Below are 19991 nucleotides of genomic sequence, written 5' to 3' on the forward strand. Positions count from 1 at the left end.
GGCTGAGTGGGATCGTGGGGATGGGGTGGCAGACACGGAGGTTCCCGGGGCCGGACGGGGGAGTGGTTATAGGAGTGGCAGGGGGGGAAGGCCAACAGCAGGCAGCATGGGGCCAGACACAGCGGGGGCGGGGAACGACACGGGGGAAGCATGGGGGTACACAGGACTCAGCTAGCTAACACAAATAAGAACCCCTAAAACCCAATCCCAGGATGCAACAGTTGGTCATGTCACCAGACTTTCAGAAACCTAGCCTGTGCTGTGCTAGCTCACTTTTAATTCTGAGAAATCACACTATTTAACTGTTTAACTTATTGAAGGCAAAATCATTCTCAAAAGTTCAATGCCAGTTGAAAACTCCCTACAAAAAAACATACACAACTATTGATTAGTGAATCAGCTCTGGTTTACTTTTTGTCTGGTTTTGTTATCCTTTTCTTGCCATTAGAAAACAATCATAGTAAATAAGTGTAGGCATATCTATAGTATTTTAAATATGACTTTGCATACTATTATGAGAGGAAAATCAACTCAACCACTTGACTCAGAGGCATACTACAGCATTATGCGTATACCTTATAAACAACATAAGAATTTAATTTCTCCCTACTACCATCTATTCCCAGTGTTTCTCAGTTTACTTATCAAAATAGACCCAGAATATATCTACATATCATAAAAATTGTTCAAAGGCTTTGTACACACCAAAAGTTTAAATAATAATTCTAAAGCATTACTTATCTGCTTGAATCACTTAGCACACTAACATTTTCTTCTCTGAGTTTTGATCCCTCAATGGATCTCCCATTCCATCAATTTCTTTTTCCACTTTCTTTAGCTTGAGTATTCTATAGTTCTGTTTCACAGCATTTTTTAACACTCTCTAGCTTCTGAATGTATAATTAACCACCCACAAAATAAGCATTTTTATAGCTGAAGTGCATGTTCATTCATTCGTGTGAGAACTCCCACACTGAAGTGAGAATTGTTGTAAAACTATTCATTCTAGTATCATCCTTACCCAAAGCACAGTGCTCTCTTTTTTGTTTGTTTGGTTTTTTTGTTCTTATTCTTATCAAAATTTAGTGTCTTCTGGATTAAATTATGCGACAGGATAAAATTCAGTAACAAAATTATGCCTTATCCTTATAGTTTGCTGAGATGTACATACCTTCTCTTTATTAGTAACTACCATTCCCCAGTACACATATAAACTCATCACTCTCAGACTTGCTGTATCTTTTGGCTGTATGTGATGTAGAGAGTCACATGAACTAAGACTACTCTTAACCCGAAGGTGTTTCTTTGCATGATGACTCCTCTGTTGCTTGTTTTATCAATCAATAACCAACTAAAACTCAACTTTGGTCCTAATCCACCAGTTCTCCCTGGGGTACAACATGCAAATAACTTGACATAAATCATGTGCCTAAAAATGAACAGTACCCCAAACCTTTGCAATGGAAAGAATGAAAAAAGACAGTTAACAAAATCTTACTTTTTTGGATACCTACTTCAAGCTTTTTTTCTTTGGAAGTGCTTTTTACTACTTGAAAGATTTATTAAAAGCATATATATCCCTAGGCCATTTTTCCTATAAAACATGAGCATGAGACTTCCTTAGGGACATGACTATGTGAATTTATTTCATTTGAAGAGCCTTAGAAAGGCAAAAACACAAAGAGAAAGTGTCAGGAATCTGACTCATAACAGGAACATAAAGATTAACCACTTTCATCTGTTTGTCTGACTAATAGATAAAGAAAAAAGAGTTGTGAATGCTTTCAAGTAAAGTCTGTAAAGTTATTCAAGATTTGAGTGGCAATGAATAATCCAGGAAAACTACATTGGAGGTGGAAGGTGCAAAATGCTGTTTAATAAACAAAAATACAATTTGATACACAGTGTGCAACCAACAGACAGGAAAGTTTACCTGCGATCATTATTATTTTGTCTATACTTCATGGAACACATAAAATACGCACGGAAGGCTGCAAGGCATCTAAATGTTTCTCTTTGACAACCTAAAAAACAAGTGTAATTTCATAGTTCTGTTCATATGTCTATGTCAATCCCATATGAGTAGACAAAGGCATATTTGACTAGTAAGCTAATTATTTTAGTCTAATTCCTACGAGTAAGGTCCCTAGAACTCCAGTGGGGGAACTATTTTTTCTTCTTCTGAATAAAGAAGTAAACATAGACAGATTACAGAGTTAAGTTAATATTTTTATGTAACAGAAGTTTCAACTGAAACTCAAACACATTTTGTGTTTCTCTCATGTGATAATCTAGAATATGTTCTTTGCCTCCCTGGCATATGTCAAAAGCATTCACTGTGAAATATGAAGATAAGATCCTGTGAAAACCTAACTAAACCAACCTGTTTAATTCTTTTACTTCATGCTCAGGAAATCAATTTATTAATTAACTATACGTAGTGACAATGACTGCTTCTTCAATATAGCTTTTTTTGGAGGTAGCTCTTGTTTTATGTATATTGACAAAATAATTCTGATTGTGTTATGAACTAAGATAATCAAGACAATTTTCCAGATTTCATTTTATGATACTCAAGTGTTCATACATCTTCATGCTAGAAAAAGCAGGCATACATGCCAAATTAATGCATCTCTTACTGCAAAAAATTATTTATGTACTAAATATGAAAGGATCAAGTAATGTTAAGAAGTATGTCAATGCCTATAGATGATATATTGAAAAGCTGAGATTTTAGTTATTAAGAAAAATCCAAGACTTTATTTCAGTTACTGACATAACTAAAATAAAAACATATGAATAACAAATAACCTAAAGTATTTTCTACCTTTTTTCATTATAATTGCTTGATAGCTTGTACAGCATGGACAGGTGATCAAAAATCTAAATCACTTTCTTGGGTTACACTATAATATATATTCATTGAGTGACCTCCCAAGTATATTTAGAAAATGTACTTTGTTGGAATGTATTGTCATTTATATTTATCTATTTAGGTGAAATAAATGTCTAACTTATCAATGGTTCACATCAAATTATCAATTTAAATATTAATGCAGATTTAAAAATTACTAGGATTTCTAACATGGCAAGAAATTATGCAATTCTCCTCAAATCAGAATATCTGAATAGGCCTCATCAGTTAAGAGGTATTAAACACAGCAGAGATAGCATTCTATCTATATATTAATTGATTAAAACTATCTTTTAGAGCATGTAACTAGACACTAAGTAGCCAGTCTTCACTATAGATGATTTCATATATTTCATCATAAGAGATGCATTTCTAGACTCTCAGAAAATACTGACGTTTCATCTGTCCTATTCTAGATGATTTCTAGGCATTTCTTCCGGCTGCTCTCCTAAGCAGCACATACTCAGATCAGTTCCTGGATATAGATGAACAGTATCCTCTGTTTTATTTAGAATGGTTTTTGTCTCTTTTTTATCACTAAATACTGAGAAAAAAAAGTTGAGGCACCAGGGAGTTTTCAGTCCAGCTGTTCTCACATAAATCAATATTTAAAATGCACTTTGGCAATTTTTCTTCCTTTCAAAGTAGGACTTGGTGCCCTGAATTCTTGTACTGTTAAATCCAAGACTTTATCAGTGTTAAACACAAACCCTAATATTGGTTTTTATCCAGAAGCACTACTCCAATGACAAACTAAACAAAACAGTATTATACTTCAGTCATTCAGTAAATATAACGGTAATAAAATTTTTAATTTGTATTTGATTTGTGTGCTTTCCTGGAGGAATTTTCAAGCTATAATACTTTATGAATGAGGAGTTAAAACATTCCAGCTTGAGGGAAATAAGTCCTTCAACCTTATTTCTTGATTTTACATAGTTAGAACAACAAACTTTTGAGAACTCATGAGCTCATGGTACCACTCATGAGCTGGTACCAATATCAGCATTGGTAAAGCTGGCCAATGCAAAGATTCTTGGTTGAGAATACAATCTGTTTCATCATTTTCTTAGGGATAAATCTTCTAAAACATTAGTTAGTAAGGTACAGATGAATTGCAGGTATTCTGTGTATCATCTTATTGCCCCCAGCTTCCCATGCTTGGGGTTCATGAGCCAGGTGGTGATATGAAATTTTGCTGCCATATCCCCCTTCTACATTTCACCATAAAGCTTTTAATTCTGTAATTATGTCCCCGATGCAGTGTACTCTGTAACACGTCTCCCAAGTGGGCAGATGTTCCTAAGCAGATCTCTTATGTTGTGAAAGGAACCTCCCTTGGGTTTAGCACTGTCAGACTGCATTAAGAGCAGGTATGAAAGGTAAGAAGTAGATGTGTCATGCTATTTCTGTTTGACACACTGCATCTCTAGCCAAATGTTTTTTAGTGGTACAGCAGCACTGAGCCAACAGGCTAATGAATGGAGCCTGCAGAATACATCGTTAACCTGCAACCTTATCCAGTCTGCATGCAGTCTATTAAGTCTGTACTCCTATTATTCACATTTTTGTGTTTACTGCTGCTGATATATTTGTTGTTGTACTTTATTTTGCTCCCAGTAATATACAGCTGTCTCAGAACCGAAATACCAAGGTGAGGAGACCTGCACTGGAGGGAGAAGAGGAGTGACCTGCCGACTTACTTGCATGATGAAGCTTGAAGCATCTCCTTTTCCCTCTGTCTCTTCACACTGACGGCCCCAGAGCACATCTGCGTCACATGCAAGGGAGGGGGTGGCTTGGTGAGAGGCGCCGAGATAGACAGAAAATTGTATACTGAGGACCTTGACAGCCTCACGGGCGGGATTTTTTCCCCCTCCTACGTACAGTGCATATAAAGGAGCCCCGATTTCATTCTGTGCCAGCTCTCAGGCTTTGCCATCCCAAATAATGGCAGGCATGGGACTCCCCGGAGAAACGGGATGGGAAGGCGGAAGGTGGAGAGAGGTTTCCAGGTGACTTTTTCTTCTCTGTCTGCACTCGGTCACGGAGCTCTAAGAGACTGAGGAGGTGCCACCTGCCTCCCGCTGCCGCCGCCGCTCCTCTACGGGCTGTAGCTCGCTCCCCCGTTAATCAGATTAGCGCGTCGTCGCAGCATCCCTCACTCGTTCTTCCCTCGCAAGTGTCCGTCTCCCCTGAGAGATGTCTCCCAATTCTGCCTCTCTCTCCTCCCCTTTCCACTCATCACCGTGCAGTTCTCGTCAGCTCTGAGCATCTCTCCCTCTCTCTTTCTCCCTTTCCTGCTGGGTGTCTCTACCTCCTCTTGGCTCTGTGCATCGCTCCATCCATCCTCCCTCTCTCTTCGCGCTGGTGTGTGTGCGCATCTCTCTCCGCCCGGCGGCTGCCACTCCTCGCCCTACAAGCCCAGCACTGCCCGGAGGAGCCGCCGCTGCCGCCGCCGCTGCCGGAGCGGAGCCGCCCCGCACTGCTGCCGCCACCGCCGCCGCCTGGCCCTGCCTGGCTGCCGTGAGTCCCGCCTCAGCCCGCGCCTGTCCTCCGCCCGCCGCGGCACCATGTCCGGCTCCAGCAGGAAAGACTTCGACGTGAAGCACATCCTGCGCCTCCGCTGGAAACTGTTCAGCCACCCCTCGCCGGCGGGCGGCCCGGCGGGGGGAGGCTGCCTGCCGCCCGACAGCAGCTTCGAGCACTGGGGACCGAGCCAGAGCCGCCTGCTGAAGAACCAGGAGAGAGGCAACGGCGTCTTCTGGAAGAAATCCGCCTCCTCCGCCTCCTCCTCGGCGGCCACCACGGCCAGCCCGCTCAACGGGACGCTGCTGTCTGCCGGCGGCCGGCCGGCCACGGGGCACGGCCCGGGACCGCCGCCGCCCCGCACCGTCTTCTACGTGGAGTCCCTGGAGGAGGAGGAGGAGGAGGCGGTGCCCGGCGGGATGGAGGTGGCCCGCGAGCCCGAGAAGCCCCTAGCGCCGCCGGAGCGGGAGGATGCGCCAGGGGGCTGCGCCGATGGAGGCAGCCGGGCAACAGGTGACGGAGGCGGGCACAGGTAGGGGAGCGCGGCCGCTCCGGCGCCACCTGCGCGGCGGGCGCGGTCGTGTCCGCGGGGGTCATTGCGGGGCTTTGCGGCCCCGGGGAGCAGTGGCGGGGCGGGGGCGCAGCCGGCCCGGTGTGCTGGCGTTGCGGGAGGGTGAGTCTGGAGGCGAGACGATTCCTCCAGTTTGAACTGGCAGGGTTTGGAGGCGGAGGGAGGGCAGCTGGAGGGCTGCCGAGAGTCCCGGGAGAGACCGGCCAGCCTCATGGTCAAGGTGCGGCGGACCAGGGATGCTGCCCTTGGTCTGCCCCTGGCCTTGCCCCTGCTCCTGGCCTGCGGTTGCCCCTGACCTGTGCCTATCCCGACCTGTCCCTGTCCCTGTCCCTGTACCGTCCCTGTCCCCATCTCCGTCCCCGCTCCTGGGTTGCCCTTGGCCGTGGGGCTGGCTTGAGAACAGGCGCCTCTCAAAGCCGGCGCTCTGCGCTGGGGATCGTCGCTACCCAACTTTCTCAGAAGTTTATTAAAACGCTAGCGGGAGGTGGTGTTGTTCTGGATACTGGGATGACAGGTGAAAGCTCGAAAGTAAAAGCGTCCGCTTTCCTGAAACTCGGTGTTGCAGCCTACCTCACAGAAAAATAAGACTTATAAGAATTTTATGAGCCATCAACCGAGTCACACATCTTACATCCTATGTAAGAACAAGAAAGACATATCCAGATTCTTGTGTTTCATACAAATGTGTTAATGTTGAATTACTTTTCTTTCCCATTCCCTGCCCTCCTCATGCCCAGCTGAAACACAAATTAAAATAATTTGAAGAAGGAACTGTAGCTAAGAGAGAGCTTTCAGAAAAACTCTGACACAGATAGTCCTAAGGGTAAAATGATTCATTACTTTTACTCTGCTTGCCTCCATCTCCCCACAGTTAAGATGACTTCATTTTCATTTCCCTTGTTTTTTGGTGGTTTTTTTTTGTTTTTTGTTGTTGTGTTTTGGTTTTTTTTTTTTTTTTTTTTGTTTGTTTGTTTGTTTGTTTTGGTTTTTTCCTAGGGAAAGAAACGTACTGTTCTGTTTCTAAACAAGAAAAAAAAGAAAGAAATTATTTGTTTTCTTTTTTTTTCATATTGAAAGTAATGCATATAGCATTAGGACAGCACTGTGCATATGTTTTGATTACTACAGTTGTAGATATGGGTGTGTATCTTTGAGTATGTTACACATTTTCAGAGAGCCCTAAAGCATATATTGTCTCCTTGACTCTCTTTTTGTTTTCTCAGTTAGTATAGTTGATTTCATAGGAGTTACATAATTTAGACACATGGAATAGCTGGTAAGTGACTTAGAATATATTTTTAAAGCAAAAGCAATACTGAAGTTTTTACGAACACTGGAAGTTGTTCTGAGCAACAAGAAAGTGCTTATTCTAGGATTCAACTCAAATTATCAGATACACTACAAAGACAGGCAAAATACCAACCCTAAAATTATATCTTCCAGGTTTTTAAAGAAGGAATGGGAGAGGTTAAAAACTATTACAAATATAGTTTTCATTCTATGGACTTTTCATTTAGGTGTGTCACTGATCTGTAGATTCTGTAGAATCTGTAGATTCTATAGAGATCTACATGCTAACAGAAAATTACTGAGTAGCACCACTTGATTTGTGCATAAGAGTTGACTTGATATGTATGTACTCTGTGACATTATGTATCTGATTACTGCTCTTACTGCTCTTGATTTTCATAATCCATTTATTTCATGTTCTTCATTCATTGCTACTGAAACAACACATCTAGTCATCAGTAGTTCATAATCCTGTTGAAGAAATATGCTCATATTTGTTCAGATTTAAAATAACTGCTTCAGGAGATGTGATTTCATTATTAATGAAAATGACACCTTTTGAGGAATGAAAATGTTTAAGATAGCTTTAGAGTCTAAGACTACGGCGTTGTTTGTTTTTCCCCAGTCCTGGGCAGCTCTGGAGAGCCTGGCAAAGGCACTGCTTCTCGGCAGTACCAGGGCTGCTGTGAGTCCTGGGCGCATCTGCTTTCCGTGTGACGGGGTGGGGCTGGCCACGTTCTGCCGTTGGCGCGAGGGGCGCGACAAAGAGGTGAAAGAATTGCCCACTCTGTCTGCATGGTTGGCTGTAGAGCTTTAATGGCCACGGGGAGCTGCGGTGGAGAAGCCGCAACTCGCTTCCAGCGCCGTGTGGGCGAAAATGGCCCCAGGACCAGGGAGGCATGGGATTTTATAGGGGGCGGTATGAGGAGGGCAGAAGCCCTCCCACCCAATGGGGACAGGCACCGTGGCGGTGACGTGGACCACGGCGACCAATGGGAACGCGGCAGGGGCGGACACAGGGCTCTGGGGCGAATGGGGACGCGGGGATGGGGTAACTGACAGGGAAGTTTCAGGAAGGGATGGGGGGTGGTTACTGGAGTGATGTGGAGAAGCTCCAATGGCAGGCAGCTTGGAGCGAACCATCGTGGGGGGAACGGAGGTGTACAAAGGGGTACACAGAACCGGCTAACTAACACATATCAGAACCCCTAATCTGAACCCAAACCCGGGATCCAACATAAGACTTGATCTTCTGTTTCTTATCAAAGAACCTTTCATTTACCTCTATGAACTTTGTATGTTATGTCAAGAGGTGGTCAAGTGATTTCTGTGCTTGAAAGTTCTATTATCCAATAATCTTCTAATGCCCTGGAAAGTTATCTCTCACTCATTCTGTAGACACAAGTCTTTTTATAAATGTTTTTTTCTGCTATTGACATATATGTAGAAGTGAAAATTGCTTTGTGGGCTTTTTTTTTTTTATTTTTAGTGTCTACTTGGTATCCTTGTATCTCCAAAAGAGTTTTGGTTGGATTCTTGTTTGGGGTTTTTGTTTGTTTGTTAGTTTCTTTTTATTAATGTTTTTTCCCAGCTGGTCTCCTCAGCTTGGTATGTAATTTTTGTACTGGTATCCTTTGTCAGCTCAGCTGGATTTGTTTTTCAGTGGAGTTTTAGTTACTGTTTCTACATCTAAGCTAAACATAAACCTGGATCTTGAATTCTTGGTTTTAATGTAATGTTAGATATTGTGGGATTTATTTAATGAGAGATTATGGTTGTGTAATAATAAATACATTCTACTTTACTAATTCTAGTTTTTTGCATGTATCTGAAAAACATCCTGTCATGTCAGTTGTACAGTGTATCTACGCATAAGTAAGGTTATGTGGATAGTCCTACTGGCGTTAAGAAGACTGAAGGGTTAGATAGGGCATGTTATAAAGTGCTTACCTAATTATTCTATTTCCATATTTCCATTGTAAAAAGAAAAAAAATGTTTTACTGTTAATAATTAGTGTTAAAACATGGTCTGATTGCTTGAAATTGCTTGGAAACATACATATCAAATGGATTTAGAGCTGGCATAACAAAATTGCAGATGCAGTGGATATTTAAAGGGTTTTTTTTGGTTGTGTTTTTTTGTGGTTTTTTTTTTTTTTTTTTTTTTTTTTTTTTTTTTTAATCTTAATTTCCTAAGACAAAACTGTTAGGAAAAAAAACTCTATAATATGAATTTATAATTAAGATTTACAAATCAGCCACAAAATGCTTGGAAAATACCAGTGCAAAGATTTGTGATACATCCATTAGAGCCTCGAAGTTTATAATGGAGATTTTACACAATCACGATGGCTCTTTTCAGGTGACTTGTTAATCAACCCCCAACATGAATGAGATTCACTTAATAGGCAAAGAGTTACTATTTTAATCCCTCCCTCCTGAGTGGGTGGTAGCATGTTTTGCTTGCCTCACACTGTTCAAATCCTATGAAGATGTAATTCCTCATGAGTCCTTGGCACTGTTCACCACTACACTCAGTACGTGCTTCGCAAACTAGTAACAGGTTTATTTTTACAACAGCCCTATTTTACAGTAGAGGGGTAAGCCAGAAAGAGAGATAAAAGAAAAAAAAACCAAAAAAACAAAAAACAAAAACCATTGAATTGATTGGTTTCAGAGCACATAGCACTTTTCTCCCACTACTTTCTCTGTTCTCAGTTGCACCCATAAATGATGAGCCCATCTGCAAATCAATCCCAGACTCCTCTGGTTGTGTGCAAGAGTGGAGAACACAGGATTCAATTAACATTTTGTTTAAGAGACAATTCCAAGAAGATTATGCCAGATATGCCTAACCCACATAAAGCAAGCACTGACAATGCAGAAGTCTTTCATAAAACATATAAGAATTTGAAAATACAGTTTATGAAAGAAGATGGCAAATCCTCCCAGCCATTAGATACTGTCTAATAGTGTACTGTAAAGAAAGAAGCAAAAGGACTGAATGCTGTGCCTTCCTCACACAACAGAGTTTCATGCTCAAATGTTGAGTCACTGGAAAAGTAATGAGCTAGGCATTTTACTATATTTCTAAGTTTGTCAATGGGAAGTAAAAAAATCAGTATTAATTGGAATCCAAAAGGTTAATTAGTGCGAGAATGATTTTCCAATTCAAACATTAACTGAGAAATTTAATTTGCAAGTCTCTGTGGTCAAAACTATTTATTTAAATTAAATAATTATGATCACTGTAGAATCAGGAACATAAAAATGTACATGGTTAAACTATATGATCAAAGCTTTTGTATAAGCATTTCTTTTGTGTTTTTCTGTTTTGAGCTCACAAATCCTGCATTTTGATGCTTTTGCCCATTAGTCTCTCCTGCTTCCAAGTCTCCTCCCTTTTCTCCTAGCAACCTACAACCTTGTGGTTGGCATGCTGCTATAGAAAGGTATGAATTTGAAACCTATCAGGATGAGCAACATTCTCAATGCAGCTTTCTAATTTAATGGGAAAATATTTTGACCATTTTAGAAAATGTAGATAAAACTGTCATAAAAATCTGGTACTTGACTGCTTCATGTACTGCTGTAATTTTATCTAGTCTTAGGAGAGGATTCTGGTCTCTGCTTTCTAAGTAAATGGAGTTTCCTGTTTACAGCTTTCATCTTGGTACCTGAACTTACAAGAAAAGGAGAATCAAGATACCTTCCTATGTCTTAGTCTAGCCTGTGAGCTCTCAAAACTTCAAATATTTTCACAACTGATCATGGCTGTTGCCTTTCTGAGGTGCTATCTATATTTGAAACATAGCTTCCTTCTCCTGTGATAACCAGGTCCTAAGATGGGCTACTAAAGAACTCAAATTAATAGCTGCTTATGTTTTTATATTATTTCATATAGACTACTTTATTAAGATAGTAATTTAGTGCTTAGGGTGGAATGTAGATCACACAATTCTGCATTTCTAGGTTATGGAATCAAAAGGGGATAATCCATTTGTTTTTGTCATGAGCCAGTTTTTCAACTTTATTATGAAACTACTAAAAATGGTTATATAACTTGTAAGCTTTTATGTTTATACTTTTAACTTTCACAACAGAAGAATCAGAGTTCCTATGGAACACAGGCCACAGACCTTTCTCCTTCAAAGCTCTTATTCATTCTCAGAGGATCTATGCTCTGTGCATGGGATGCAGAAGAATCAGGTGATAAAAATAGTGCAAGATCACATAGCTGAAGACTATATATATATATATATATATATATATGTGTGTGTATGGAATTAGATAAGTTACAAAGAGAATCTAGGTCTAGAATTTCCTAACTTTAAAAACTGGCTTTCGTACTTGTAGAACAGCATTTCTAAAGCTTGGCTGTTTGTTTTGGTTTGGTTTTTAATTAAAAAAAAAGCAGAAGAACACACAAGTCACTTCATGTACTGCCACTTCTTTTGTCCATCGCTTGAATGCAGAACTGAAAGTTGAGGGTTCCCTGCATATCCCATTACCACTTGAACCGATAGAACAAATGACATAAAAGAAAGTTCTTAATTTTTACATTGGTAATTACAACAGTGATTGTGTGCTTTCTCTGTAAAAATGTTGAGGACTTCAACAGCTGAAGATATGGCAAGTCTTTAGAGTCTTCCACTGCATTTGGAATTCTAGTGACAAGCAGATTCATATAAGTTTCTTCTTGGTGTTCCCTTGCTTTTGTTACATCCTCTTTACATTTTTGTAATTGAATATGAATTCTCCTGGACCTTATTCTTGGTTTTTTTTTTCTTCTTTCCATAGTCTCAAAGGAATCCCAACTGTATTCTTCAAATCCTAGGTTTCTTACCCAGACATCATTACTTGGTTTTACCAAATTCTTTTACCATCTGCCTCATTGATTTACTTATCAGGTTACTTTCTGTCCAGTCTTGCTTATACCTTGTCCTAGATGGTTCTAAAAATAAAGTCAAATTTCCCCTAGTTCATTAACATTCTTGGACCTCTCATTCTTCTGTTTCTCCCTAAATATTTTGTAATCTTTGAATTTCAGTATCATTTAAATCTTCCCTTATCTCCTTTGTAATTTTTAATAAAATCCTAATAGAATTCCCATTCCTATGTTTTTACCTGAGCTTCCCATTTTACTTTTTTCTCTTGATTTGTTTTATCACCATCTGCCAAGATGATGGTAGTATTTGCTATGTTTAATGGGCCAGCAAGCCACTTTAGTTTGAGTAAGTCATTCAGTCTAAGATGAGGATTTATCTTATCTCATCTCATCTTTATCTTAGATGCACATTTTTGAATATGGTGAATTATCTTTCAGATGTCCCTATTTCTCTTCATTGAGTGTAACAATAGTCTAAAGTAGCTAGTTCAGGTTCAAATGTTTGATTTAAATGTTTAATGTTCAATTAAATTTGGTAAAAAGAACACCATTTGAAGTCTGCATTGCAAATTCAAACAGTTCTAAAAAGATGGAATAAAAGGGTAGAATTAATTGAATCTAATATATTTTTACAATGTTAGTAAAAAGCATATCACTCATCTCAATAAAAGTATAGATGCTGCTAGAAAGCATGAGCCCATTAAACACACTAGGAAGCAAAGGACTTGACCAGTTTCTTGGTTGCTGTTACCCATGTATTTTCAACATTGACAAAACCAACCATTCTTTTTTTCTCTGGACTAAGTTGCACTGTTTTGCAGGAATATTTTAAAAAATATATAACATTAAGAAAAGATTTGGCAGTTAAAATATCAGTTGCACAGGGACTGACTGAATCAGTGAAAGACCTCTAAAACTAACTACCTCTTAAGGGTAACATCAAAGAACATTACAATAGGGAAAGGCTTTTCAACATTTTCACAGTCAAAGTAAATAAAGAACAGAGAATAGCCATCTTGAAAATCCAATTGATGGTCAATCTTTATAGAGAAGTCTGCAGAAATACTGTTGGCTTGAATATAATATTTTTTCCTTGATAAAACCATTCCTGGAATAATAATAGTAGGGACCTATATACGTCTATATATATGCTCAAATAAATATGTATCATCTGCATTTCTCTCTTAATATAAACATCATAAGATTTACATATATTAAAAGTGCATATATGTATATAATTTATATAGTTCTTAATAAATAAATTAGAGTTGATTCCTATGAAGTTCATTTAAATATTGTGCATGGAAAAAAATTAAAGCATATTGTTGGAATCTGTTAAATTCGTAAGAGCGCCGCTGATGCATACAGATAACCATACTCTTAACACATGATCATTGCTTTCTAGCAGCTGCTTCTTATCCTTGTGACACATTTTCTTTATACCCTGTTGGAAGCAGTTTAAGAATTTGCTCTTTCTTTTTATATCTTGAGCTTGCATTTTTTAGGTGAAAATTGCTCCTTAAATGTTATGCTATGATGTTTTGGCAGAATTTCCTAGCATACAAATTTCCTTGTGTTGTTAGAACAATTTTTTAAAATACAGAATTGATGATCTAAAGCAAACTATTTACACTAGGGAAAGAACTAGATGTTATTAAAAGTTTCAGAAAGGAAATTTATCCTGTAAAAAGTTGAGAACTGCTGCAACTTCCTCAGAAAGACAAGTAACTGTGTAATCTTCCCTAATAATACTGAAAAAATAAATCCTCCAAATCCCTCAACTTTACCAAAAATTTAATTTCATCAGTATCTAAAATTTCTGATTTTTATTTCAAAAAGTCATAACTTACCAATAATCTAAGATGAACACAGATCCAAAATACTAAAATATTATGACTTTTTGGTAAGAGTTTAAGTAAAGGTTATAACTTTGTTTAGATGTTTTTCCATTAGTAATTTAAATCTCTTATTTCTAAATTTTTGAAAATGTTACTTTTAACTGTAATATCAGGTTGAAACATTATCATCATTTAAACTTTAAAAATAGTCTTTTAAGTGAAAACATTTTTCTGCAAAATAAAAGAAAGTAAATTTCTCCAAAATTTATCTTAAAATTTAGCTAGAAGTATCAATACATACTTCAAGTTTATGTCACATTGTTCTTTCCATATCTTCTTATTCGAGCTGAAGTCTTAAATATTTATACTGGCTATGCTGAGGATTACTGTTAGTTTAGGCCAGTGTTACAGTTTTGTAGTGCTAATTATATATATTCAAGGCATCAGAGGTGATTGTCATGAGTAGCCTGGTTTTCCAAACCACATTTGTAATCATATCTCCTATTAATTCACTCTTCAGTCCTTTACTGCATATCTGCCTGCCACATTTTGGCTGTCAAACAGACCTTTCCTACCAGTTAGGATCCTGAATCCATTCTTTCACTTACTTAGGCACATCTTATCTCTTGATTTCCATTTTCACTACATGATGTGGAATTTCATCTGTTCTACTTGACTCATGAAAAATATTGACTTTAATTAATGAGATAAAATGGAAAATAAATGATGGGTATTTAATTCTCAGAAATGAGCCAACAGAAAAACATAGAGAGAATTAAGACTTGGTTTAATGTGGTGTGTATTCCAAAGTTTGGACTTCAATTTATTATACTAAAATGGAATGTTAGCAATAAAATATTTAAGATTATGTAAAATTGAAAAGAAGAGGTTTCATATTTTAGTGTTTGTCACTATCTCAAAATGTATTTGAGAGATTAAAATATCTTTTTCAAAATTTAAAACTTATTTATTGAATCTAAACCAACAATCTTTATCACACAGGACTGATTTTATGAATTTAATAAGTCAACGATTTTCTTATTCTTTAAAAAGTAGTTAGGTCTAATTAATGGAACACATCATCTGCAGTTCATTCTTTTTTTAACCATATCAGTCAAGTTTTCTGTTTGACTATGTTTCATCAATATTAAAATATTCAACCTTTTGTAACATTTGTATTTTCCTGTCATCTGTTTTCATCCTTCTTCCTACTCTTACCATATGGAAAAAACAACTCTGTTTTGACCTTGCTGTCTTTTTGCTGCTATGTAGGTTTGCTTTGTGCAAAACTCATGAAGGAAAACAAAACCAAATCAAATAATCACAAAACCTCCTTGAATCTGAATGGGTATAACCACATGCAGCATCTTTGCTGAATATAGTCCTAGGACTGAATCCTATTTAGCCTCCTACTTCTTTCTAGAGATTCTTCAATGATTTAAGTGATCCATACCTAAAAATAGTGTTGAATTATGTAAGGAGAAAAAAGTACAGGATGCATACCTCATGCCAAATTCTGTTGTGCTCTGTGATTTTGTTTGAAACTATAGTTTCTGAGATTATTTTATATTCTAGCTGGGAATAGGTTCTTTCAGAGTGTAAAAGTTGTTTTGCCTTCAGCAGCTATGGAGAATACATTATAAAAACCACTGCATCTGTACTTTCAGGAATATATGGCACTTCAGATATTCAACTTTTAGTTCTTGGATGGACTTCTGATTACCTACAGAGATATAACTTCTTTTCATGTTCTAGACCAGTCAGATGCATCACCAGTTCAAGCCTTCAGGCCAATCTGGTTCACTGCTTTTTTTCTCATATTCTTTGTTATTTCTCTACTTATAAATTGGAATATGTAATTTTAGTGTACCTCTAGTCACTACTAATTTCCATATGCATTGCTATATTTTTATTCATGCAGTCAAATGATAATAGTTTATGAATGTCCAAAAGATTGAATTTGTAAAATTATTTCTGTTATAGAGTTTTGTAACGCTAATCATCATGCTAAATGCAAACCTTCTGTGTGTAATGTCTGGTGGCTCTATTTATGCTCTATTTATTTATTGAATTCTCTTCTGTCAGTTGTTTCATCATAATTTTACTATTAACTTATCCACAAAGATAACCACTTTTTATATCAATTATCTGAAGTTCAAAACAAAAATACCCCTTCAAAGTAGCAATAGTAAGAGTATCTCCAAAGTAAATGAGACATTAAAAATAGGGAAGGAAAGAGGAGAAAGAAGGAAAGAGAGAAAATAAACAATATAAAATAAACTGCTCCATATTTTCAGTTAGTGGGAATAGTTTTTTAAACTATTTTTAGTCTTATATTGATAAACATAAGGACTTCAAACTACTGTCACATCTCAGAAGTTGTTTTTTAATAGCAAAAGCTTCAATTAATAATTGTTTGTTAATCAACAATGCCTTCCCCAACATATTTGATGATAATTAATCCTCCCGTGTTAAGTTATTGCGTATCATGACTCTGGTATTTTAATTTAGAAGATTAATGACTTTTGTTTGAAAAGTAATAGTCTTTGAAAGGATAGAAATTCAGATGAAAGTGAATGCCTCTATAAACTGTTCAGTGGAGATGTAAATGGAATTTATGAAAACTCCTATAAAAGGGATTGAAGAGGAAAGCCTTGACATGCAAAATTAGGAACAGTAGTTGTATCAGTAGGAATTCAGATGTTTCTTTTACACCCAGTACTTTCATTTTAGTCAATAAGGACTAAATAATGAAGTAAAGCATATGCTTTTTAAAAATAAAAATTAAAATATTCTTAAATCATTCACCCATATGTTATAGGAGATAATTAAAATACAATAATCTTAAAAAAAGTAAGAGACCTTTGAAAATATGAATATGGAATAGTGCAGCTTCCTATCATGTCACAACAATAATCAGCAGAGATGTGAAGTAGGATCAAATGTCTAGATAGCATTCTGCAGAAGTGTTGCACTTAGCAAAGCAAATAAAAAAAGCAAATAAAATATGAATCAAGTATTCCATACTGCTGCTAAAATTTAATCATAGGAGTAGATGAACAGACACATAGCCTGTGAAAAAAGGAATTTCTATTCTCTGATCTGTTTGGGTAGAGCCTCAGCTCTACTGTATTGTCCGGAACAATCAAGAAATGCATGGATTGTTTGAAGAAATTCTAGGTAAAAAAAAGTTACTATCATTTTAGAAAACATGTTGTACCATGAAAAGATTATAACAGGAAAGAAATATTATTGTATTTTTTAAATACCAAAAAGGTTTACTGGTTGTGGTGTGGACTCTTTAATATCTGGAATATAAGATTATAATAAACTAGGTAAACTTCCATAATCATGACATGCTTAGACATGACAATCTTTTTGCCTTGAAGAAAGAAGCACATTCAATAATATCTCATAAACTGTCCCTAAGTATCTTTCTATGAAAAGGTTGCCTGCAGATGCTGACAAAGATTTTAAAAAAACCTAACCTTTTGTATGAGGACTAAAAGTTTTTTATCATTCAGTTTTTACATCAGTCATTGAATATATCTTTTTAAGTACATCCTCTCTTTAAGTTCATCTGAATTGCTCTTCCGTTGGAGTACTGTGGTATGCCAAATTTCATGACTATGCATAACCAAAATCAGCCCCCCTCATTTAGACATTGAACATAATGCACAGACTGATATCTTAAAAAGCTTAGTGTTTAAATAAATTCCACTTAATGAAAGTGAATGCCAGTACTATTATTTGTAGGGGGTTTGTTCTCTTTATTTATTTTCTGGGATTTTTGTTTGTTTGTTTGTTTTTTAAGACTGGAGCAAAAACAAATTAATTGTGTGGGGAAATTTATAAACTGAAAATAGCTGTTTTGAGTCTGAGTCCTTAAAGGAAGATCCTAAATCTCCATCAAGTAAGTGTTACAGTAAAATAAATTTATCTGCAGTACTCATAAAAAAGAAGCTTAACTACATAATGAAAACTTGCGTATTAAGTTCATCAAACTGTAACTCTTTAATTATGTGAAATTTAGTGTGTTCCTTTTTGTGCACAAGCTTTGTTGTTATGCTCCCTAATTATCCCGATCTATGTCATATTTCTCATTACATTTTCTTAAAAATATTATGGAAAATATAATGAGGTTTATTGTTTCCAGATAGTGAATTAGATACAAAATAAAAATTTGAAAGCAATTTTATATGGTTCCCTAAGTAATGGCTAGTGCCATCTCTCTCACCACCATGAAAGTTGAAAGGTTGATTTTTCTTTAGTTGACACTGTTTTCATGACAGGCTTCAAATATTAATAAAACTGAGAGTTGAAATAAGATCTTTTTATGTGTAAGACTCTTAATCCTCTCATAGCAAAAGAGTACACATCATTAAGAGTCTAATGCATAGAATGAAACATGGTTGTCTAATAAGGGAGATTTCTGTCTGAAGTGCCCTGTTTCCTTTGTAGTGGTGACTGGAAACATAGCAAAAAAGAGGCAGTGAGTAATTAGGAAAGGAAGGAATGTGAGTTATCTTATGAACTCTAACATAAGAGGCTTACTTCAGAAGGAGAAATTCATTGGAGGGTTTCTTTCCAAATTTTGATGACTAAGAAGTGATACAGATGTTTCTTAAATCTTTGGTCTGCTGTTACGATTAATTCCTTTATGCATGACACAAAAACAATTTGAAAAGATCAGTGAAAAAAAATATACAAAAACCTACAAAAAATGTGAGATTAATTAATCTCAAATGAAATTTGGAAAGTACCTTTTTTCTTTTTTCGTTTTTCATTGCAATCTAAGTGTTCTTTTACAACAGAGATGTGTCTAGACATATGTTATTTTGCAAGGTGAAGTCAGATAACATCTCTCTTCAGGGGCTTGTTTTTCTCTCTTGGCTTTTTGTATAGTCTAAACAGAGCCACCCATGATTATTGTACTGTAGGAAAAGCTCAGTGTACTTCAGGATCTTTACTTAGCTTGACTCTTTATGTTAGCATATGAAAACAGAAGTTGAAAAAAACCAACCCAATCCAACAGACAGTTTGTGCATTCTGCTACAAGCAGATGATAGAATCTCTCTCTAGTGTATGTATTGTCTGCTAAAAGTTCCCAAGAAAATATGATTGTGGTCTAAATTGCTCAGAAAAATATCAATGTCTTTTTTAAAAATTTATCTTAAATGGTGAGGCATCTACATATTTCAACAGATGTACAGTTGTATGCTTCTGTGATATACCAAATATAGATATTTGATATCTAGATATAGTAAGACAAATCAGAAAAATGCTAATTTCTGGAAGTATTGCTGCCTCTCTTTGCAAATGTTATGTTTTGACTACCTGTTGCAAACTTTGCTGTCAGGGCCACAACACTGTAATGAAACTTTTCTCTCTGTATGTTTGAGCATATTGAAATACCAAGTAGATGGGTCTCACTTTCCTCACTGATTTGTATTGATTTTTAATATATATTTTTCATTATTCAGTCCAAAATTTTCTGGAGAATACACAGATAGTAATATTGGCATTTTTATCTTAAAAAAAAAAAATCCGCTACATTGGAGGAGAGTGGGATGGAACACAGAAAAATACAATTCCCTTTTGTGTGCACGTGAAATGTAATTTATCTAAGATTCCTTAAGAGTACCATAGAAGGCAATCATTCTGTTAGAAAACAAAATCTAGTATCATATCAAAGTAAGCAGCAGTTGCAATTACTCTCTTTCCACTTTTCTAAAGGTTTTTCTCCTCAGGAACAGAGCTTTCTCTAAAAACATCTAAAAAAATGCACCAAACAAACACAAACTTTATGTCATGTACAGTAGACAATTTTAAGAATATCAAAACTCAATCTAAAGCTGATATAATTTAAAGATAAATTATCTATCAAAACCAGGTATTCCTAATGACTATTCATGTAAATATGTTGCATGCCTTGTCTTTGCTGTGTTTTATTTCAGAAAA

General features: G+C 36.8%; 1 protein-coding gene across 2 annotated transcripts in view; it reads left to right on the top strand.

Moving 5' to 3' along the window:
- The first annotated feature begins 5487 nt into the window (after positions 1 to 5487).
- KLHL1 (kelch like family member 1) overlaps positions 5488 to 19991 on the top strand; it is a 184286-nt gene continuing 169782 nt past the window's right edge. For both annotated transcript variants that reach the window (XM_053970469.1, XM_053970470.1), the window contains exon 1: positions 5488 to 5975. In XM_053970469.1, coding sequence (XP_053826444.1) covers positions 5488 to 5975 — 488 coding nt within the window. The remainder of the gene's footprint in view (positions 5976 to 19991) is intronic.

This window comes from Vidua macroura, chromosome 2 (genome assembly GCF_024509145.1).
Source record: "Vidua macroura isolate BioBank_ID:100142 chromosome 2, ASM2450914v1, whole genome shotgun sequence".
Taxonomy (NCBI): Eukaryota; Metazoa; Chordata; class Aves; order Passeriformes; family Viduidae; genus Vidua; species Vidua macroura.